Here is a 24,574-nt window from a genome sequence, read left to right as displayed (position 1 = left end):
ATGGTAGTATGATGTATATGTCTGGGATCATTGATGGAAGGCAATGAGACGAAGTATGGAGGTGTTAAAACATAACTCAGTCTTTTATAATTATTGATTAATCTCCTTTTTTTCTCCTCCCCTTTTCTGTACTTATTTTACAACTTTTTCTTTAACTTTCTAACTACGGAATATACATTTTAAAACATAACCTGTTAAATGATGAAAATGAGATGGAATGCAGTGTTGTACATCAGGCTTAACTCTGTCTTGAATACTTCTAAATTAATCTTGATTTTTGCGCAAAATATCTTCCCATATAGTCGATATAATGCTTGAACTCATAAAAGATAAAAGGTAAGGATAGATTTCCAGAAAGCACAGAGCACCCCAAACACAGCCATAGCGCCATGCTTCACAAAGTAGGCCCACACCAAAAAGAAGCTGTAACTGCAAAATGTTGTAGATGGGTTAAAACTGGGTCAGAAATAGCAAGCCTTTTGCTGGGTCTTCTGCAAGAGGAATACTGAAAGTTTTACATTTGCCATTAAAATTAGCTCAAAATGCAGTGCCTTTTTATACCATCAAAATCAAATTCCTTTAATTTGTGATCAGATGTGTTCTATGTAGTTTTAGCCTTTTATAAGCAATGAATAAATGTTAGAATATCAAATATCTTACACGGTATTATGTTTGCCATATGAGGACGGATCAATACATAATTTGAGTGTCTGACTGAAAACAAAGCAAACTCTAGATTGCCTACAGAAACAATTTAATATATATTAAATGATATGGAGGAAAAAGTATCGACTATATTTCACCTTTTTATAAATAAAAACTTTACATAAAATGACATGTGTCATCTATTCGATGTCTGTATTAGACATTCAATAGAAAACACATATGTGTGATTTTATATTTTAGGTTTTTATCATTCGTGGGTTTCCCAGGATTTTATATATTGTCTCTTGTAAATGTTCTGATAAAGTTTATTTATGTCCACTTTCTCGTCGTCATATTGCTTTCCAATCTACTTCTTTCCACATTCACTTTCACCACGTTCCATTTTCTCCATCTTCATGTAAGCGTCTCCATACTCTTCACCAGTCTTACAAGCCCAGGTGATGAATCTGTAAATATTTACCCCACATAGTACACAGTTTTTGACTGGCAAATCATATTAAGATAAGCACTTTATATAATGACATCACAAAGTTCACAGATCTATTAAATAAAGACTGGTTAAATATGGCACAAACTTCGGACCGCAGAATTATGCAAGTTTTGTTTTAGCAAGGTATGAGCAATACAAATAATTATTCGTTCTATCTTCCATGATGCTATTACACATTATTAAAGTCAGTCTATTTTTTCATTTTTTCGTTCTTACAATCATACCTGAATTATTTTTTTTACAAGACGGCATAATGTGCATTAAAAATACTTAAGCATTTTATATCGGCGTAATTCAAACCCAGTTTGGTAATTTATCACTTTTACCTTCATAAAAATTTCGAAGTCAATACCTTTAATTCATTGCTAACAAAGAAACGATACTATCAAAGTCGTAGTAAAATTAGAAACAAAATAACCACCTACCTAAGGAAGACTTCAGCGTATTTTCGCGGTTCGTTATTCATCATGTTAATTGCAAAGTCCTGTTGCTCACGTTCACTCATGTTTTCAAGCTGCATTCCAAGGCTCTGCATCATAGCATCATCAGTCTTCTATAAAACATGAATATTTAAGATATAGTATACCTCATCAATATTCATGAGCAATAAGGCCATTTTGATTGTTCAATGGAATAGTAAGTGCTACATGTATATGGACTATGTTTTTACTGTAAGAATCGATGGCATAGTATATTTGAGCCGTGCCATGAGAAAACCAACATAGTGGGTATGCGACCAGCAAGGATCCAGACCAGGCTCCATGCTGTTCGCTAACGGTTTCTCTAATTGTAATAGGCTTTGAAAGCGAACAGCATGGATCCTGACCAGACTGCGCGGATGCGCAGGCTGGTCTGGATCCTTGCTGGTCGCATACCCACTATGTTGGTTTTCTCATGGCACGGCTCATTTTAATTTCTACTTCTAAGTTAAAGTTCTTACTGCTCCAGTTTGTGAATTAAAAGAATTAGAACCACTTTACCCTTTCACTTGGATGATTGTAAGAGGTGACCAAAAGGTGCTTACACTTGGTCTGGCTGTATCTCAATTATTCCAGCAGGTATAGAAGTTTTGATTCTATACCTCATATTATATTTCGATCTAAGAATATGTGACTAAGTCCTGCTACATGCAGTGTAACCAGTACTGTGTTTGTGCCCCAGAGAAAACGAAAAATCAAACAACTTACTGCGGGTATGTCATCGGGTAAACTGGTGAACGGATATACATTAACTTGGCTCAACTTGCTGGTTGTATTCATATAGTAGAATAATTTGTGGTGTTTATATGGTGTTTTGTATGATTGTAGTACAGTTTAGTATAGCATGCGTGAACTGGTGTAACACTTCGACATTTGTTACAGCCAAAAGTGCTTAATGTCGAAAAATGAATAGTTTTGTAATTGTTTTATATATGTAGGACAGAGCTATGAAATGAAGAATCAAGAAATCGAAGGAGGGGAGCATACGTGACTGACCACAGAGTCTTAATGCTGAAGAAGTCACACCACAGCCTCTGTCCGACTTAGCTTGTTTAAGTTGTTACCTATTTTAGCTCGATATACGTCCGTGTGTTAATAACGACATTCATAGTAAACAGGCTGATATGTACACTCCGCGGGAATATACATTACTAACAATTTTGAAAAATGTTTGAACATTAGGGTATATACTTAATTGCTGAAGTGCCTCTTGCACAGATGTATAAATGTGGTGTGCAACACAAGGAAAAAGAACTAACTTGCCACACTTCACTTCCGTTTCTCCTGTAAAACTCATATTCGGCAGCCATCATGAAACACATGGCTTCCATAGCTTGTGTAAACTCAGACTGCTTCTCCTGAAACGTAATAATAAGTATTTTGAGGAAAAAACAATACACAAGAAAACCTAAATGTTATCTGTTTGACATATATCTGTACATTTGTTGATAACTATAATTCTGGTTAAAGTTTGTTTGAATGGGCCTTTTCTCTTGAATGTAGCGGGCCGGAACACACGAGGCTCAATAGGTCTGACAATATTTACTCGAGTCATCATCCTAGATTAAGATACTGATATAATAACAACTCTGTTGTATAATTCCGAGACAAATGAAAAGTATGAAATCATCCGCCACCATGGCCAGTTTACCTTGAAGTCCGAGTACATCATCATCATATCGGCCATTTCTAACATCATCTTCTGTTTCATCAGATCTTCCACACCTTGCATTTGCTCCTCGTTCATTTGGTTATCTCGGTTACCCTGGCCGCCGCGGTTTTGCCTGAAGTGGAAATAACGACTCTGTGTGATAAGCATTACAAGTAGTTCATGTAATTTAAGATACACTATTCATTAACATTAATCTTCAACCGTTGAAGTTTTCACTATTTAATTTTGAAATGTCGTATTCTATTCAACAGTACACTGTAAAATCATTTAATTTCGTGGGCATGAAATTTCGTGGTTTTGGTCGAAACGGCAATTTCGTGGGGATATGAATTCGTGGATTTAAACTTTTGAACATAAAATGAATTGGAATTTTACGTGTTCGTTGGATTAAATTTCGTGGATTGACCCAACCACGAAATCCACGAAAATTAGTCCTCCACGAATATTAATGATTTCACATCAGTCACTCTTGTTCGTCCTTGCTTTTAACGTTATCATATTCCAAAACCCCTGTCTTTAAAGTTAAGTTTTATTACATTGACACATGACAAATTTGTACCTAAAGCTCAATTTTATTACTTAGATGCTAAATTGGCGATGGCGCTACATATAGTTTAGACATGTCTATCTACCAGTCTAATCAACTTACAGAAGATTCTGTAGAAGAAGCAACATCACTCCTCCCATTATGCCTTGCTGTCCGCCCATTCCACGACCCATCTGCTGTCCTCTACCGCCCATCTGACCACCCATGTTACCACCCATCTGCTGTCCCATATTTCCGCCCATGTTTCCTCCCATGTTGCCGCCCATATTTCCAGAAAGAAGGCCCATCTAGAGAGTTCAAAATCATACTGATGAATTAAGATAAGCATATAACTCGGAATACAACACTCTCTGTACACACAAGAAATCAGCTTTGATTGTGAAGTTTTAGATAAGACAGTAGACCCCGTGATAACAATATGCAAGTTACTTTTGCTCCGTGGGTCATTTTTGGCATTTCCGGCCTTTACGGAAAGTCATGCGCGCGTTGAGAACATAAATGTCCGAAGAATACCGAACTGCCTAAAGAGAATACGTAATCACACGGAAATTCCCGAGTGTCATTAAGGGTCTACTACCTTAAACTTAAGTGTTTCTATGAAAGAAATATAAAAACAACTGATGGAAAAATTAATGGATAAGTAATCATTAAAACAAGCGTTCTATCCACATTTAGTAAATGAGTTGCGTAGTGTCAACGACTTTTGCTATTAACATACCAGCTGTCCCATGCCACCCATCATTCCATTGTTGCCCATCTGACCCATGCTTCCCATGTAATTGCTTTGCATTCCATGGCCCATGTTGCCACCCATCATATTGCCACCATGGGCGCTTACAAAGGCCAACAGGCCCACGAGAACTGCAGCGGTCAGCATTCTGGATCCAAGTTATCTGAAGATGGATAAACATTTATTAGTTCATTCGGTACGGTTAGAGTACGTGTATCAAGGTGACCAACCCATTTGACTTTTCGATATCGTACACAGGTGGAAAATCGCTCGATTCCAAAAACAGTTTTTTAGCTCGACTATTCGAAGAATAGTCTAGCTATTCTACTCACCCTGGCGTCGGCGTCGGCGTCGGCGTCGGCGTCGGCGTCGGCGTCACACCTTGGTTAAGTTTTTGCATGCAAGTACATACAGCCATCAATTAAAGGCATATAGCTTTGAAACTTATTTTTTCTTTTTCTAGGTCAATTACCAACCTCTCTGGGTCAAGTCCCATAACTCTGACATGTATTTTGAGCAAATTATGCCCCCTTTTGGACTTAGAAAATTTTGGTTAAAGTTTTACATGCAAGTTACTATCTCCAAAACTAATGCAGATATTGATTTGAAACTTCACATGTGTCTTCGGGGTTATAAAACTAGTTGATAGCAGCAAGTCCCATAACTCTGACTTTCATTTTGGCCAAATTATGCCCCCTTTTGGACTTAGAAAATTCTGGTTAAAGTTTTGCGTGCAAGTACATACAGCTATTTCTAAAAGGCATGTAGATTTGAAACTTATTTTTTCTTTTTCTAGATCAATTACCAACCTCACTGGGTCAAGACCCATAACTCTGACATGTATTTTGAGCAAATTATGCCCCCTTTTAGACTTAGAAAATTTTGGTTAAAGTTTTACATGCAAGTTACTATCTCCAAAACTAATGCAGATATTGATTTGAAACTTCATTATGTGTCTTCGGGGTTATAAATCTAGTTGATAGCAGCAGGTCCCATAACTCTGACCTTCATTTTGGCCAAATTATGCCCCCTTTTGGACTTAGAAAATTCTGGTTAAAGTTTTGCGTGCAAGTACATACAGCTATTTCTAAAAGGCATATAGATTTGAAACTTATTTTTTCTTTTTCTAGATCAATTACCAACCTCACTGGGTCAAGTCCCATAACTCTGACATGTTTTTTGAGCAAATTATGCCCCTTTTAGACAGAAAATTTTGGTTAAAGTTTTACATGCAAGTTATTATCTCCAAAACTAATGCAGATATTGATTTGAAACTTCACATGTGTCTTCGGGGTTATAAAACTAGTTGATAGCAGCAAGTCCCATAACTCTGACCTTCATTTTGGCCAAATTATGTCCCCTTTTGGACTTAGCAAATTCTGGTTAAAGTTTTGCGTGCAAGTACATACAGCTATTACTAAAAGGCATATAGATTTGAAACTTATTTTTTCTTTTTCTAGATCAATTACTAACCTCACTGGATCAAGTCCTATAACTCTGACATGTATTTTGGGCAAATTATGCCCCCTTTTGGATATTGAAAATTCTGGTTAAAGTTTTACATGCAAGTTTCTAACTCCAAAACTAATGCAGATATTGAATTGAAACTTCACATGTGCCTTCGGGGTTATAAAACTAGTTGATAGCAGCAAGTCCCATAACTGATATGCATTTTGGTCAAATTATTCCCCCTTCTGAACTTAGAACTCTTTTGATATTTAACCTTTTGGGGTAATATTTTCCTGCTTCTGGGACAATATTTCGAATAGTCGAGCTTGGCTGTCTTACGGACAGCTCTTGTTTTTCTTATTATTTCCTTATTACATGACAGATTTTAATAAAATGAAAAGCGTCGAAGACAAGAAAATGGTTGCTTCCCTTGCCTTGAAGCGCCTGCCAGACATTTCTTAATTCTTTCCGAAACACTTCGCGTGTTTGAAAACAGTATTTATAAAGTCTAGCAAAAAACACACTCGTTTTTCTGACTTTGACGCTTTTTATTTTATTAAAATCCATCTACGTAAACAAAAATGTTACATGAATTGAGAGATTTTCCCCGTGTGTACGGTACTGAACAATCACATGGGCTGACTTGGACCATCTGGTTGATTTCCCATTAGACTTACCTAGTCCGTCAGTAAAATTTGCTCAAATTTAACAAGTTTGCCACAATGATATAACTGCAGAATAAGATGTTTTATGTGCATTTAGTAAATACACAATACAACTTCTTTGTTCAACAAAAAATAAAGATATCTAATCCTTATCATGCTGGACATGATAGATTCTGCCTTCGCGACCTGTGCAGATCATGATCAGCCTGCACATCCGTGCAGTCTGACCATGACCTGCACTGTTCGCCATTCAGTCAGTATCTTTTTGGAATGCAACCCTTTTAACAGCTAATGGTATTGTCCATATTGAAAGATGGACAGGTTCATTATAGAAATTTAGCAGGGTAAGGGTTAAACGTCCGGAATCAAATGAGCGGCTCAGTTATAGACACGCCTGCCGTTTATATAGCTTCGACCTTTGGCACACTGATCAATATTTCGTGTAAAAATAAAATTCGCTGCAACAAAACAAAGTTGTTCCGTATGAGGCTAATATATTTTCTCTTTTAATTTGATAAAATTACTCAAAGTTAACAATATAAAGGAACATGACTGTAATGATTTCGTTTTAACCTTGTGTATTATTACCGAACGAATGTTTTTAAAGAACATTAACATTTTTTAATCAATATTTATCGGATACAATAACAATTTTTTGACTGTTGAACAAATGTTGTTCTTCGTATTAACAGATAACAGATTAAATAAATATATTGAATTTATATGTTTATATTAATGCACACATGATAAAATGTTTCATTTTATGCAACGGCAGTCAGCTGACCGTGTTCCTGTCCTCTGTACTTGTACTGACTTGTTCTTGGGGGTACATGACAAAATGCTTTAATAGAACAATATCTTCTAATGGATGTTTACTTTGATCTGAAGTCCACTGGTCCTACACTGTGTAAATAAAACTTAATTCATGCATATACTTTTCATAATTATTAAAAGTTGAAATGTCTTGAGCTTTTATTGTTAACTGACCTTCCTAAACAAATTCAAACTTTCGCATATGAATGCAAAGCGTTTTAACAAATAAATACACAGATTTGTTACGACAGAGTTCGTGACCAAGTTGGACAATATTTACCACCTTCATTTTGTAGGTGTCCCAAATTTTAAACCGGTCAATATTTGGTATTTTCTCTATTGCGTATTCTGAAATTAATTTACAAAATTTTACATTGATGCGCAGTGGACCGTTGCAGGCGGCCATGCCGCTTAGTTATGAAACAAGTTCGGGAGATATTGTTCATCCTATAGGCATCATCCGAAAAGTAATAAATATAAACTTGTTACTATTCTAAAAGTACATTTACTGACATAATAAATAAATTGCAGAAACAGAACTATTTGACTACGCGTATTCGTTTATTCAAAAACAGAGGAACACATATCGTATAAAAATAGTCCATGAATTTTGAGAGACAAATTCTGTAGAATATCATTTTTGTTCGTTATGACCAACATATTGAACTTTCAATTTTTCCAATAATCGGTATTATCGATTTTTGACACATTAAATAAAGAAGGATAAATTCGATTTATTCGTTATATCTTTTAAATTGTTTAAAAAAAACGAATTTGCTTCGGCGGCAATCGTTGATTTAATCTTTCCTCTAAATGATGATATAATTTTAAAAATTGTAAGTTTATTATTTCACTTACCTTTTGAACCATTTATGTTACCACCCTTTATTTTCCATTGAAGTCAATAGTAAAAGTCTAATTTTGGACAAAATTTAGGGTCATTTTCATTAATATATCGCTCAAAATAAGGAAAACGGAAAAAATAATTGTTTTTGCTTCGGTGCTGTTGCAAAGAAAAATTAGTGCTTGACTCAACTGTGAATAAATAAAATTAATATTTTCATTATTTCGCTTACCTTTTGCGCTTTTTATACAATCACTATTACTTTTAAAATTGAGACTCGGATCGGCTCGGAAATTTCCGAAGTTTCCCGAATGCGAGAGGTAATATCTAAGCAGACGACTCGTTTAATTAAACCTGTACACTTTGTGATCTAAAGATAAATGTCTATGTCCGAGTCATTTAATGTTTTAGATCATCATTATTTATCAGTTTTTAGCTCTCTTTTTTTTATAGACTGATTTAAACTTGTTGAAACAAAACATCTTATCATCACATATTTCGGCTGAAAGAAGGAACAATAGATATACACAGGATTTTTAGTGAAAAAAATACACCTACAAGGATGAAGTTGTGTGTTCTTAAAAGAAAGAGTCACTTTGATTATTTTATTTGTTTTCTTTAGACCTTCAAAATATCGTTCATGGATATATAATTATATTTGAACCGTTTCATTAGCATGTTCACATGTACATTAGAATCTCCACAACTAGAGAGATAAAAAAAATGAAAATGTGTATAGCAGACATCTATTTAAATTATCAATTATAAACCAAAGAGCAATAAAATGATATAATATAATAATGTAATATAATACTGTATTTTATAGTTCTTTGTTTAAACAAACTATTCTTGCTTTCCGAATCGGGCGTATAATTATATATCTGATGAATTTTAAGATGTTGTGTAAATTATCCACTTCTCAAACAACATAATTGACAAATCAATAATTTTTCATTTCCAATAAATTGTTTTGTCAAAATTGTTGAAATATTTAGATATTCCAAACAGGTACAATAAATCAAACACAATTTTGCGTACGCACTGTTACTTAATTAGTGATCCATTGCTTGTTACTTTTATTACCTTTTGCGGAAATAATCTAGGAACCATATTAGGGGGTAATAAATTGTAATGATGGGGACTGATAGCGGGTATTTTGCACCTTTATGACACTGTACGCAATACACAAGTTTCGTTGAAAGAAAGGAAACATTTAATTGCAGCAGTAAAATAAAAATCCATAAAATAGTGATAGTAATGTTTTATTTACTTAAACAAATTATGCTTTTCACCGGCTACTTCAATTTTAGAGTTTAATAATACCTCGCAACGAATATATATTCTTTAATAATATGCTGATGTTAAAATATATAATGCGAAGTAACATAATCCAAAGAACTAAAAATACATTTATTTTTATAGCTCTTTGCATAATCCTACTGCAAAGGAGTAAATGACATAATTATGTCAAATCTAAAGTCACTGGCTCCCATATTTAGGCTAAAACTGATCTTTCTTTAAGGTAGTAGATGTGTAATAGAGTACCTCCTTTTTGAAGAGTATTCAATTCCTACCATAAACCCACATTTACTGCAATTCTCATGGGGGCGTAGGTTCAAGCCCTATTGGGACCAAATTTTTTTCCCCATATTTTCGATTTTTTCTAGTAAGTTTTTACTTCTTTCAAGACTTATGATAGATTTATTGTACAAAAATGAAAAAAAAAATATTGCTAAGCGATTTCTTGCTGTTCGAAGTGAATTTACTACTTAAACAGAAGGGGTAGAGTTACACATCTGTAAAAATATTGAGTTACATGTGGTAAAAGTTCTTTATTTTGCTTCCACTCTTTAGATTACATATCGTGGAAGAAATTTAGGTAGGTTTTACATCTGTCCCAAGGTAATTTTTGAATGAAGTAAGCAAAATTCAAAACAGAAACAAAGGATTCGACCTTATTTTTTCAACGTTGAAATTAGAATTCTGTATCATTAAATCCGTTTACTTCAGGAACACTATATAAAATGATATCCACATTTTTATTTTGTGTTTAATAATTGTTTAACTATAGTTTGATGATTCTTTTATTAAAATTAATGGTAAAATGAGTTCTCTGCAAACATTTTATATAGCGGCCATCACTTTGAAATTTTTCTCTACTTGAGCTAGAGGAGATACCACAAGTTATACAAAATTTAGAAAAAACGGCATGGTAAAAGTTGTTTAAAATTTGCAATACATTGCAAAACACGGTCATCTTTAAGAATATACCAAGCAAATGCCGTTTTGTAAACATTGCTATTACACCTCCACTACCTTAAATGTGAATATATGATGAACATATAAAGACGAGTTTTTGTTTCTTGACTATCTTAAAAATGTCAAAAAAGTATTATGATTATAAGGAAGTTTACCTCCGGTATCGCGTTACAAACGCCTTTCAATTCTAAATGCAACTTATTCTTACATGTTTCCATAACTTATGAAAAAAAGAATAGTAATTTTCTGATATATATGAAAAGATTCTCTTTTTTTTTTAATTTCGCACAATCTGGATTTAATCATCTCATAATCATACCTACGCATATTGTTATAGAAATAAATGTGGAAGGAACGAATAAATCTATCGGCATATAATTATTGCTTTTTATATCCTTTTTTGACACTTTAATTAAAACATGAAAAAGAAAGCGTTTAAACCAACGGTATAATCAATAAATGATGAAACTGATTTTATTGTATGCAAAAAGCTAAAACCTTAATTTTTCAACGCAGACAGTTTATGCATGTGCTTTTATCAATTAAAAAGAGAAAAAGAAGAATTATTCAAGTTAGTTTTCATAGAATAAAATGCGTTTTATACAAATAACGAAAAAGAAGGAGGTAGATAACGTGTTTTTAATAATTTAATATCTATAGTTATTTTAGTTATAGCATAAAGAGAGAAAGAGAGAAACGTGGCTTCGCCTACATATTTACTGATGTTTTTCTACCACCAGTAAAACAACTGTCCTATTGAGATATAGCTTAAGGCAATAAATATCGATTTTATTGAAAACATGGTTTATGGACCCCGCTAAATTTCGGAGATGGACGTAAATGTACGGAAGATAACGATCAAAGTTACAGATTATCGATTTTTTCAGCAAGGCTTACCAGCGGCCGCGTTTAGTACAGAAAGTTCGATATGATTAAAAACTAGTGAACCAGTTCAGCAAAGCCTAAATATCGCAAACGAACACCATGCAAAATTGTCTGTAGGGCCGTAAAGTTGCGGTAAATATCGCCGTTGTGTATACGTATACTTTCGCACATGTAGGTGACACATCCCATAGTAATGGGTGCAAAGAAAGAGCCGAACTGCGGATAGTTTTGCGAGAATGCGCTTGATTGAATTTCTAGAAATGCTCGTAAATGAAGGCTGGTTGTTATATTTCATAGTTACGTGTATATCTTTTCCTTTATTTTCCTAAATGAATTCATCACTACAATTATCTTACATTTTAAAAGCTATCAAGGTTAGTCATAACTTTTATCAGTCCCTAGTTGGTGGGATCATATGATTTGCCTCCCGTCCGTTAGTCCGTCAGTCTATAGGTCAACAAATTTGGATCCTGCGATTACTTTAAAAGAACAAGAAACTTGTTGATAGACGAAAAATGGAGAATATGTACCCCTCTCTATTCTGTTACTTTGGCAAAAAGAAGAGGTTGCTAAGGCAACAAATAATAAAAAAAAATGACCAAAAGGTGGATTTTGCGATAACTTAAAAAGTGCATGAGGTTCTTTCATAAAATTTGGTAAATATGCAGACAGCTAATTTGTCCGTCCGTCAGCTAATTTTCTTTCCTTTGTAGTCAAAATCGTTGACTCTGTCATAACCTCAAAATAACAAGACAATTTTCGAAAGCAATAATTATTTATAACATCCCTTTGTCCGCCTGTTTTCTGTCAATCCGTCAATCACAAAAGATAGATGGGTCTGTTGTTAACTTTCAAAGTACAATATTTTTTTCAATGAAGCCTGGCTTATTGGTGATAGGTTATTTCAACTTATTTGGAGAGTATGAAATTTCTTTATGAAAATGTGTTTCGACCTATTGCAGCAAATACGACAAATGCCCCTTCAAATACCGGTAGTAGACTTTTATTGTTTGCCAATTGCCGTATCTATAAATGTAAGTTGACGTGTATACATTTAAGCGAATAACAAAAATTTAATTTATACTTCTAAACATGTCTTTCCCTGAACGTTTTGAAAGACTCGAGCTTGTAAAAATGGATTATTTCTGATCAGAGGTGCCTGAGGATTGCTGACAGTTGGTAAGTACTTATTGAAAGGTATTAAATAAATTTCTCATATTGAACAGTAAATATTTTGCTGAATATAAAATCACCATAGCCTAAAGACATAAACACTAGCTCTAGTTGGGGCTGTTGTCCTTGTTATTTTTTTAATGAATTAATTCCTCCAGTTTATAGTTTATCTATGGCTCATATGAGGCATAAAATACATATATTACAAATCAATGCACATCCATTCACAAATTGAATTATAAGAGACAAGAAAATAAAAACCCTAGGAAGATAATAAAGAAATGAAAATTTTTCCTAATAAAACTAAGACAATCATTTCATTTTGTATTTTACAAGTGTTTATAGAACTTAAAGGTACCATGAACCACTTAGCATTCCAACAGTTGGGATAAACCAGTGTAGAAGTTAATCCATCATCACCATCATTTTTATCATTAACTAAACACTATCATTCTTTATATTTCGTATTGTGTTTTAATCCTTTGTGTTATCGCAATCAGGAAAAAAAATCTATAATTAAAAAAATCAAATGTTTGCATTACATTTTTAAAAACACATAGGCAAATTACTTTGTTTGTTTTCAAACAAAATATATATATTAGATATTAACAATAATACATGTGTAGAGAAAGACTTACCTTCACTCTTTGCAGGTTAAGTAAGAAATGTCGCTCAGTACCTAAATAGTACATACAGCGGTCCTTGGAGACTGCATAGCAACGCTTTAACCCGACCACAACTTGTTCAAAAGAGGTTGTGGGATCAAGTCACGAAAGACTCAGTAAATATTTGGTTTTCTGAAGGAGTCATGAATGTTTAGAAAAGTCGCTGAATGAAATTAAATTTGCAAATACGATTCAATAAATCGTGATGTTTGGTTTTGGTATTACGGTCAGTCCCAAATATTGGCACTAGCATATCAAAATTATATAATAATAACACTTCTTGCTTCGCTGACGTTTAATAAAGTTACTTGAAAATAAAATGAAAGCATATATTTTATATATCCCTTTAAAGCATAATATTTAATGTATCCCTTTATGAATATATTTTATGTATCCCTTTAAGGCATATATTGTATACTAGTATATCCTTTTAACTTTAAGATATTTTAATAAAATAGTAGATTGGGAGCTTTCTCTATGTTTGATTAATGAAATATTAACAATACATAGAACTGAAATAGAAATGTTCATTTAAAGGTCCATTACTAAAACCCGAGCGAGTATTATATCAGTTGTTCCAGATTATATGAAAACCAGAGTTTGTAGCTGAAACTTCCTATTTACTGAAAATATGGCCCACTGCATCGGCTCTGACCAAATAGTCATGAATATGTTCAAGAATAACTAACAAATAAATAAAAAATGTTGCCTATGTCAAACCGAAAGTATGCTTTCCGACTGCTTACGAACCCGTCAAGCATCTTCGGACTTTTTCGGAAGAATCCTCCGAAACGAGGCTATAATTTATTATATCATATGCCCAAACGATAACGTGATTTTTACAAACTTAGCACATGAATTTCAACAATTTTGTAACTCACAAAAACTTCATGAAAATCATTCTTATAATAAAGGTAATATACGGCGATACTACAAGTTTTCATAAGGACAATTCAGACCCTTCCCGAATAAAAGTGTTTTTACAACTTCGTCTGTAAACTTTTTCAGTTAATCTCTTTTCAGTATAATTTTTAGAATATAAATGAGTAACTGTCTTACACTGCAGAAACAAAGTATGATTGAAATTTACCTAAATACACTTATTTATGTACACATGGCTACATTAATTTAATAAGATTTTAGACATTAAACACATTGTCTTGGCCTAATATATGTCACTGTCAATTTTAAATTTAGATTTTGTACATCTCATATTTTTCGTGCAAGTCGTGCCTAATTACCATCATGGAAATACAGATTTTGTTGCGCGTCTTAAATGGATATTCGTTTGAAACAATTTTAAAATCACGTGATCCCGAAGAATTTCCGACCGATTACGGAAAAGCGATAAACACGGAAGTAGGACAAAAATGACCCCTTCCCCCCCCCCCCCCCCCCCATGTCAGTCTAAGAAAATACAGAAACAATCATTTGTTTCTCTGTACATGTGTTGATTTCAAGGGAATATTGCACGGCTATCGTAATGTTTAGTACTATATTTCAAAATGTGTAGTCTTTTTTTAAGATTTATGTCTATTCATTTGTCTTTATTTTGCACCTTTAAATACCAAAATAATACAATAATATCTTAAAACTTTATACAAACATCTCCATTTTATAAAACATGAAAATTAGTGCTTACTTGTCTTAATATAGTAATACTTCTTTCTTTCACTATTGACGAACCAGTTAATTTTCAGAGCAAAAAAAAAGATGTCGAAAGGTCATAAAACAAGAAAAAATTCACGACGGCACATGCATGTATATTTGTTTTTTCATAAGGCCTAAAACATTGTTTGTTTTCGGTATCCCGACCTACCCTAAATTTTTGGCCCAACAGTAAATGTTTTTATGGCCTTTTAACAAAAAGTTGCAAAACTACACTTTTTATACTTTAAACATGGCCAGTGATGTTAGAAATCAATTTACTGATGCTCTAAAGGCATAAACCGCTTATTTGTATTCATTTTTGGCAGAAAAATAATTTCCGAAAAGTCCAACTTGATAAAAAAAATCCGCCCCCCTTCCCCCCAAAAATACTGACCTACCTACCTACATTTTTGGAACATGTTAAGGGGAAACAAACAATCTTTTTTAGGCCTAATATCATATTTTACAACGGTTCTAATAACTTGAATCATTTGAGATTAATTAAGAGGACTTGAAGATATCTTTAGTCAATGAGTGAATTAACTGTCCGGTTCACCTTTATCGTAACAATGTTTTTTCATTTCTGTTTACATATAAGACAGCTCCATTGATATATCACTCTTAAGAATCTAAGGTTGGAAAAGGGAACTGTTTTAATTTCCAAACTTGTTTTGAATTTATCGTTTAAAACGATTTGACTAGAGATTTTTTCTACTGTAAATATCAGATATTTCGGACATTATACAAAAAGGTTGAAATTTCAATTTTGATTTAGTTATAAAACGTTGATGATATATTGATTTGCATAGAAGCAAACTGCCCTTGTAAAAAGTTTGTAAAATCAAAACAAATATCGAAAACTTTTTTCATAGGTCAAATTTTATATAGGGAAACATACATTTTAGCCAAAAAATTGACAGTATAAAACTTATCTTCAAGAAGTTCATACCACTGCCCGTAGAGAGCTTTAGACTCATGTGAAGCTTATACATGGATGCGACATACAGATTTGATGCATAGTTTTTTGTGTGTGTTTTTTTTTAATCAACAGTTTCTGGATATTTGAATTTTTATATTGCAATTTTGTCAGAAATATGGAAATTACCTTTGTTGCTAAGTATCATGACTGTATCACTGACACAGCGTACAGACATTCCTTATTGACATACATTAAATCAACGGATATCAAAGCAGCTCTGTCCCTTTGGCTGATGCATTAAATAAAACACAGAACAACCTATACCTTGTACAAAACAACAACATGTACGGTGAAGAGAAAACAACTTGCCAAATGCACAAAATAATATAACTTCCCAAATATTACATAACAATGTATAAATTGTACAGAGAAACTTGTATATTCACAGCATGGCTTCAATATGCCAAAGAAGGGGTAGATTTGTGCAATTTCCTGTAGTCGGAAAAATTCGGATCACTCTACAGCCTTGCTGATTCTTTACAGTAAGAGTTTATTAATTTCATGTACTTTGGGATGTTACTCTGTTAAAATTGCTAAATATGTATATGTTGTTCACATATCGACACACTTAACAATATCAACGAATATTCATAATTGTTTGCAAGAAATTGGAGAAAATATACAAACATTTGAATAAATAATGACAGTAGCTTTGGATTGATATTCTAACATAATCAAATAGATCTGGGCCGATTTATCTTCTGCTCTGTGTATTAAAAACGTGACTAAATGGCTGAATCTGCATTTTAAAAGAGTCTGACATAAAGGGAAGTTTTTACATCCACAATAATTGTATAAAGAAATTCAATAATCTAATGAAGTACTGCTGGGTCTTGTCCACCTGTGATTTCCACGTCTCAGAATGTGAATAAACAAAGCCCAAACTGCTGATTAACATTTGCAAACTGGAATTATGTTTTCAGAACAACCTTGCACCGATCTCTTTCTCGTACAGTTTTCAGGATGTGGTCGTAGATAGACACACATGCTGCGATCCGTAATGATAATATCATCCTCAGGTTGTACGTGTGGCCAAGCTTCATTTCCCGTATCTTTTCCTTCTTGATTCCACTGTCCGGTCCAGTAACCCGATGCTAAAATACAAGTTATTAGAAAGTTATTAGTTAAAGCGGCCATACTTGTTCTTAGCGTTCTTGAAAACGTTTAAAGAATGTCCTTGCGTTAAAGTGGCCTTTGACTGAAACATTAGAACATAGGTAGGCCTATCCTGGTTTCGAAAGGCCCGCCTTTGAATTGTAACGAAATCCGCGGTAACATTTATTCAGTTCATGATATTGGTGTTCTTGCTATAACTGCGAACTGTCTACCGCATTCGAAACTTTGCCCTTATTCAATTCAATAATCGGTTGCCAATTTTTAATACTCATAAATCTATTCATTAAGTGATGAAATTGCCTGGAGAATCAGTTCAGTCTAACATTTATATATTTACGAGTTGTCTGTCTGAAATACAGTGCGTATTCTGACAATTGAATATAAAACGAATACAAAACCCTGTATTCTACCATTGGATACAAAAACATAACAAATGGTGGGACTACTTGCTTTCGTCGTGACATCAAATATGACGTCAGAAATAACGTAATGATGGCGCCTCGACTTTCGGGATCATTGATTTCAATTCATTTAGATTTAAAGATTGAATACTGCTTAAGCCGGTGTTAGGTGGTCGTGGGCAGTGTTGCTTTTTCCATTACTGCCCATGAACAGACTTAATCAAACCGAGTCTGCAATTTTCACTATTTGCCTTGTTCTCGGTGCTTCCGAGGGATCTACTTTCCAGATTTTATTTACTTCACAACAGCGGGTGTTAAGTGCTGTGTGGCGGCCGTAAAAAGTCGCCCCGACTTCATCTCAGTGTTGTTATATTTTCTGGTCCTTCGGGATCATTGATTTCAACTCATTTAGATTTGAAGATTGAATACTGTTAAGCCGGTGCTAAGGGGCGTGGGCAGTGTTGCTTTTTCCATTACTGCCCATGAACAGACTTAATCAAACCGAGTCTGCAATTTTCACTATTTGCCTTGTTCTCGGTGCTTCCGAGGGATCTACTTTCCAGATTTTATTTCCATTCGTCATAAATCTCACCGTTTCAAAAAAGCTTTTAAAGAATTTTATAGTAAATTCAGGCTAATATAACTCTTGGAAAGGTACAGATGGTAAATTATAATCAAATTAACTGTTTCTACAATTTTAAACACATGACGGACCGCAGCAGAATTACTCCTGTACGTGGTCGGATATTTCTTATCAAAGAAAAATGAAATAAAATTATTTTGATAACCATGGTGAAAAACATTACCTTTACCCAGATTCAAATTCATGTACTTTTGCAAATCTTTACATTCGCTGGAACTCTCAATTTCAAGCATCTTTAAATGAACTGTCCAATGACAAAAATCCTGAAATGAGAAAAACACAAATGTCGAGATAAATGCCATAATCAATATAGACGGCTTGATGAATGAAGATAACGCATTCCCACCATCTCCCAGGCATATTCCTCACCCTTTTGCAGATTTTATCAACACGTCCCCATCACCTTACCATATGGTTTAAGAATTTTTAAAATTACACACGAAGCATAAAGTAAAAGGTAGAATTTTTCAATTTGATATTTATCCCCCTTTACACTCAAATTATCTAAACACAGTGATATTCTTTAGCAAACTAAAGGCGAGAGGTTTGTCAGCCTTAACAGAATTGAGCAGAATGGATTTGTCAGAGGAGATGACCTGTGTCGTAATATATGTTTCCAATACTTTTATTTCAAATTTAAATTAAAGTGTATTCGGATGTTCTTCATTTTTCAAGTATTACGTCTACAACTTTACCCTTCTGAAAGTACAGCAGTAAATTTTCATTTTGTCGTAGCCTTTTGCTTTTGTATGGAAAAAAAGGTTATTGTTGTATAAACAATTTTGGCGTACCGATATCAGGTTAGTGACCACCAATTATTTTCCCATAGGCTTCCATTGTAACGTTATGACGCGTACGACCTTCCATAAATCGAAACATATATCTACAAGTCTTTTACCAAAATAAAGATAAATAAGTAGATAAATAAATAAAACTAACTTTTATAATCAAAACTGAATCGATTCGACTATACGATTTTTCACTGGATCTAACTATATTTTAAATAAACACCAGGCAATGTATTTTTATCGGAAGGATAATTATAGTTGAACGTGTGGGGGGGGGGGGGGGGGGGGGGGTTCTTTGCTGTTCAATCTAGATATTTAAAAAATCGATTTTCTGGTACTCATGGAAAGCAAACCATTTATTTTTACTGTAAAGAATGTGAATATAAGGACTGAATGCGTCTTCGTGCGGGCGGGTATAACATTAGGACTTCTTGCAAATATTTTAATTTTCAAATAAGAGCCGTTTAGGTTATTTGCGTTGATTTGTCCAGTGCTTCCCTTGGTAGTTTTGCTTTGTATGATGTCTATCCCTGCATGTTACATTGGGTATCACAAAAGTTCTCAGTTATGTAAATTCAGGTTAGATTTTTTTTTCAGCAAACGTCGTCTAAGAACGAATTCATGACGTGGACTAACCCATGCCACGTGACTTACGTTTGCAAATCGGATTACTTGATAACGCATCATAGATAATTTATCAATATTAAAGATTTATGCAACACTCTGCCTCAATTTGTTTCACTCAGCTGATTGTGCAAAGCTGAGTGAAATGTCAGACAAAGTGTTATCCTTAATGACGATGTTTACATTTTTAAATCTCTGTGAAATTTGTTATGTATAAACAATTGATTCACCGACTTGTATGGCGAATGTGAAAGTGCGCAATTAATGGAATATCCATCCATAAATAACAAACCACCAGGACGGAATATCCATCCATAAATAACAAACCACCAGGACAGGAATTTGGTAAACTTACCATTTGAAATTGACTTAGAGGTTAGGTGACTCTTAACCCCAAAAAAATGCCAATGTTCCAACAAAAGGGAATTAATGAAATTCTGAAACTTTAAATCTTAAAAAAGAAAAAGGTCCGAACGACGGCGACCGTTTCTTTTATCAAGGTAACAAGTACATGGTCTTGACTAGTAGTCTTAACTCATCACTTCTGCATAAGACACAATTGTATCTAGTTTTGTGCCGCCCACCGAAAAAGTACATTTTTATTACGTACCACCGCTTCCGAGAACGACATTCCGTCTTCGTAAAATATATACAATCGACTATTTATTATTTTCTTGTATATTTTTGAACAGTTCGTCGAGAAAGGGTCGCTTCTTCCTTTGATATCTGAAAGGAAATATGTGTACAATTGTTAATAGTTAACTATTCTGTTGTATTTCGATGTAACAATGTTAAAGACCCAAGACAAAATAAGTGTGTTCTTTTTTGTTTCCATGGTAGTAATTATACAAGCATTGCAGGGGAAGATGAACCTTATACTGGATGGTATACATGTTTTGTAACAGTATCAGAATAATGCGTTTCGTTAATTTCACAAGTTGATCGTCATGAATCTTTGATATTGAAAGTCACATGAATGGAAATTGAGGTAAACGCCACATTTGTAGTTAAAAGCGTAAGAGTAGTTCGAGTTGTAATACCTGGTTATGACAGTATGATTTGTATATGTGACTCAGTCATTAGAAAAAAACAACCTTTTCCTGTTCAATGTAGTAGTGACCTCTGTATCTTGCTCTAGGTATAAGGCTGTCGCTTGGTGATTGAAGCTGTTGCATAGACATTAAAACAGAAAGGTAAAACTGCTGCATACTATCATACGGACATGGAAAACGGAAAGAAAAGGCTGATGCATGGACATTGAAAACAGAATTGTAAAACTGTCGCATGGGCAAATAATTGTAAAATGAAGAGCAGTCATCATGGAAAAGAGATACTTAACTCAGTAACTTCGTTATGGTCTAATAAAGGGATAGAGGAGACAACTTTTTTTTGAAAAACGAAGAACAGTACTCTTACTTTTGAGTTTCGAAACTGCTAAATGATGACATTGGTCGTTACCTTTTTCGTATATTGTATTCTTGCATCCATTTAAGTTCGTTACTGTTTTACAAGTATTGTCGCCGCCGTGTCCATTTTCTTCATTTAATTCAGCATTTCCCTTAGATATCTTGAATAAAACAAAGTTATTGTCCTTAAATGATGCTTTGTAATAGTAAATGATATACAGTCTATAACAGCAAGCACATTAAAGGAAACATTCTGATTTAGAACATGTAGTAACAAATATATGTCTGTACTACCAAATAATTATAATTATCATTTCTTTATAGTATCAATTATGTTTCCATAGACAAACCAGCGTTACTGCATACTGTGAAACTTTTTTTTTTGTACAATGTAGTTCATATACTGAACATACGGCTAAAATACACTACAAAATTTGAAGGGGTTTTCTATTAACTAATGTTCCTTCGTTCATTAGTCGTCAAAACACGGACGATACTAGTTAGTGACTTTGCTAACAATGTTGAAGACATTAACCTTTAGCCTGCTGGCGACCAGTGATCATTGTCTGCTCTTTTTGCTTTTCAGTCAGTAATTTTTAAGTCAACACACCTTCAAATAATAAATGGTATTGCCCAAATTGAATGATGGACCAGTCCATTTCAGAAATTTAGCAGGCTAAGGGTTAAATAAAATCGATAGGATGATCCTTTGGAAGAAGTAACATCGATTACTTCTGTTCATGGGAGATAATTTAATGTCCGGCAACCCTTTCTTCCAGTAGTATCAACATGAGAAAGAAAATTAATAAAATGTGAAATACCCCTCATACCCGCTAACACCAGATTCAATTGAATTATATTATGCAAAAATATTCTGTGGGCTCCATGATCCCTAATGACCAGAAAATATAACACTGTGTCCAAGTACGGGAAGATATTTTACTGTTGTGTACTTAAAGAACTTAAAGACTGCTATAATTGAGATACTAGATAAAATCTATAAAATGTATGCATAGAAATAAAAACGCCTAGAAAACGTTGTAAGTGGTACAAGTGACTGTTCATTTCTTATGGTCTGGTGGATTTTTTACTGTTATAATAATTGTTAATTTGACAGTACCCATTCTTAAAAAAAGGACGGGGTTTCTGTTTAAACCTTAATTATACCGAAAAATGTTTTACGAAATTCTATGTAAATAGTAAAACTATGCATATTAGCAAAACATAAAGACGCGAAATCACAATATCCTGTGAAATATAAATTTAAACGGTACCGTTCACTATGTTGTAAAAACGACTGTTCAAATCAAACTTTCTGTATGTCTTATTTGATTGGAAGAAAAAGAATGATGTACCTACGGTATCGATAAATTTTTGAGCATAAATCGTGGCTAGCACAACTGCAGCTCCAATAACGAAACTGATCAAAATAATAGCTGCAGTTTTCACCCTCGACCATCCGTGAACTTCATGCCAGACCGACGACGGCATAGTTGATATTCTGCGTATCATCTTATTCCCCTTACGAGTACGTCTAGGAACTGCGGTATCTATGCTGTCTCTATCTTTTTGTGACATAGCATCATTTGCATAAATCACATGCTTTTGATTGTTTGATTTCAGCTCCTGTTTTCCTTTTAACACTGTTGATGTCACTGTAAAATCCAAAGGTCCGCATCTGTCGTTTAGCGGCCTGCTTTGATCGTGAACAACGCCATGGTTGGAATATGAGACGTCTTTAGACAGATTGGTATAATCACCGTATCGGTCACTTTGTGCGGCATCTAAGGTTTCAAAGTCGGTCTCACAGAAAGTCGACTCAGAAAAATTCGATACAACTGTTGCTCTGTTCACGTACAGCTCAGAATTCGGCATACTGTCAAATTCAATCCTCGCGTTTATATAATGTGTGTTAGCCATTTCAAAAAATCATAAAGCATATATATGAAATACACAAAACGGCAATAAAATAATCAGATAAGACGACTAGTCATGAGTATTAATCACAACTTTACTCATTTCCTCGGTCAGTCATATTTTTTATTCTCGTTAGATTTCATAAGTACCGGAAATGAGATGCTTCAGTACAAAGACTTGCACGGAAATTCATGGTCATGCAGCTGAAACCTATCTCCTATTTTCATTTCTTTATTTATAATATCCAGATTTCATCATCGTAATATCGACTTACAAATTGTGTGGGTAAGGCTAAAGTATTGGTAGTAAAGATATGGGAAAAAATGACCCTGACTTAGAAAATACATTTTATTATTTAATGAGCCTGACTTTGAAAACACGTTTAATCATTTATACGTTCTTTCCTTCAGTTATATGATTGGCAATACCACAGACAAATAATTTAACAGTCCGTGCGTACAACCTTGAACAAAAGTTACAATATGCATGTGTCTTTTAATATATAGTGTTGAGTCTGATTATATTTTTTTCACAAAGCTAATAAAAAGTGAATCGAAGTGAAGTGCATAAAATTATCAATACGTGGTTAAGAGATATACCGTGGAAAAGTGCGAATTGAAAAGTGAAAATGACAAAAATGAAATGATGATTCAATGTGATTTTTGCGATGGTTGGTTTAATCCTCGTTGTGTTGACGTTGACGGAGACGAGGCTAGTAATTTGTCATCTTGGAACTGTACTGGGTGTATAAACATTATGACCGAGAACCTTCTCTATCAAGAAACGGTAAGAAAGAGCAAAAAAAAGAGAGAACTAAAATGTATAATATAATAGGGTGTAACGATATATTGAAATTTACTGTATCAAAATATATAAGTATGACGATACAGTTATCATATCGTAGGCCTGTTTCACAATACTAAAACGATACAGTAAAACAGGGGAAAAAATGAATGTAAAAATCTATATGATCTGTTTTAAATTAAGTAACTTGACACAAATTTTCTGGTGCTATGGAAATGAATTTGTAAAAAATGAAAAATCTTTGTCTATGATAGGGCGTTTGTAATTATTTACTTGCTGGACATGCGACTAAATGTTCAGAGAAAAAATAGATGTGTAAACAGTCATTAAAAATTAGATTACTAAAATTTCTCTTTTTTTGCGTGATTGCTACAGGTCTGCCAGCCTTTCAAAGACGAATAGCACCAAAAAAGGGACGGGGACAAGACTTCCTGGTTTCTAATATTGATGAGAAAGTTTTAGATGAAAAAGTGAAAACAAAACGTCATCGGATAGAAGGGTACAATCTTTTTCGAGAAGGCAAAGTCTCAAAGCTAAGTTGTGTGACATCAGAATCAGGGAAGTACATATACTTCAAGGCTGTAGCTATACCCTCAATGAAAGACAAGGACTATCATGTTCATAGGTGCCTAAAAATGGTGGAACTACAATGAAATGGGCAACGTGTACGTGTCCAGCTGGTAATGATGGCGAATGCATTCTATAACTACAAATTTGAAATGTGCATATCTACTATAATATCCGTGACTGTATTACATAAAAAATGTAAATATCATAACTTAATTATAGTTGACAATTATTTAAGCGGAAAACACCACTTTTTATTTTATGCCTAATGTTGACAGTTATTCTGTTACAACAACTAGTGCAGTATCAAGTGAAGCAAAGTAATTTTTAACAAAGTCTGAT

The 24,574-nt window shown here is 33.8% G+C and overlaps 2 protein-coding genes across 2 annotated transcripts; both read right to left on the bottom strand.

The window, feature by feature from the left end:
- Window positions 1–731: 731 nt before the first annotated feature.
- LOC123548039 (N66 matrix protein-like) lies at window positions 732–5,128 on the bottom strand. The gene is made up of 6 exons (XM_045335270.2): window positions 4,573–5,128; window positions 3,957–4,141; window positions 3,287–3,419; window positions 2,895–2,993; window positions 1,582–1,709; window positions 732–1,112 (listed from the first exon to the last, which is right to left on the bottom strand). The coding sequence occupies exons 1-6, from the start codon at window positions 4,729–4,731 to the stop codon at window positions 1,013–1,015; spliced, it is 804 nt and encodes a 267-aa protein (XP_045191205.2). The 5' UTR covers window positions 4,732–5,128; the 3' UTR covers window positions 732–1,012.
- Window positions 5,129–16,279: 11,151 nt separating this feature from the next.
- LOC123547249 (uncharacterized) lies at window positions 16,280–22,930 on the bottom strand. The gene is made up of 5 exons (XM_045334199.2): window positions 22,304–22,930; window positions 20,997–21,105; window positions 20,149–20,264; window positions 18,290–18,389; window positions 16,280–17,060 (listed from the first exon to the last, which is right to left on the bottom strand). The coding sequence occupies exons 1-5, from the start codon at window positions 22,862–22,864 to the stop codon at window positions 16,858–16,860; spliced, it is 1,089 nt and encodes a 362-aa protein (XP_045190134.2). The 5' UTR covers window positions 22,865–22,930; the 3' UTR covers window positions 16,280–16,857.
- Between the last annotated feature and the right edge of the window lie 1,644 nt (window positions 22,931–24,574).

This window comes from Mercenaria mercenaria, chromosome 9, assembly GCF_021730395.1.
Source record: "Mercenaria mercenaria strain notata chromosome 9, MADL_Memer_1, whole genome shotgun sequence".
Lineage (NCBI taxonomy): Eukaryota > Metazoa > Mollusca > Bivalvia > Venerida > Veneridae > Mercenaria > Mercenaria mercenaria.
The sequence above is the reverse complement of the archived record's forward strand: the minus strand, read 5'-3'. Positions and strand labels throughout refer to the sequence as shown.

Bases quoted from the DNA above. Each gene is read 5' to 3' on its own strand.
- LOC123548039 (XM_045335270.2), bottom strand. From the start codon at position 4,731: ATGCTGACCGCTGCAGTTCTCGTGGGCCTGTTGGCCTTTGTAAGCGCC. The intron at 3,420-3,956 runs GTAAGTTGATTA...TTTCCACTTCAG, and splicing joins CTTCTTCTACAGAATCTTCT to GCAAAACCGCGGCGGCCAGG. The intron at 1,710-2,894 runs GTTAGTTCTTTT...CATGTTTTATAG, and splicing joins ACGGAAGTGAAGTGTGGCAA to AAGACTGATGATGCTATGAT.
- LOC123547249 (XM_045334199.2), bottom strand. From the start codon at position 22,864: ATGGCTAACACACATTATATAAACGCGAGGATTGAATTTGACAGTATG. The intron at 21,106-22,303 runs GTAGGTACATCA...GTTTTATTCAAG, and splicing joins CTCAAAAATTTATCGATACC to ATATCTAAGGGAAATGCTGA. The intron at 17,061-18,289 runs GTAATGTTTTTC...CTTGTATTTTAG, and splicing joins GAATTTGAATCTGGGTAAAG to CATCGGGTTACTGGACCGGA.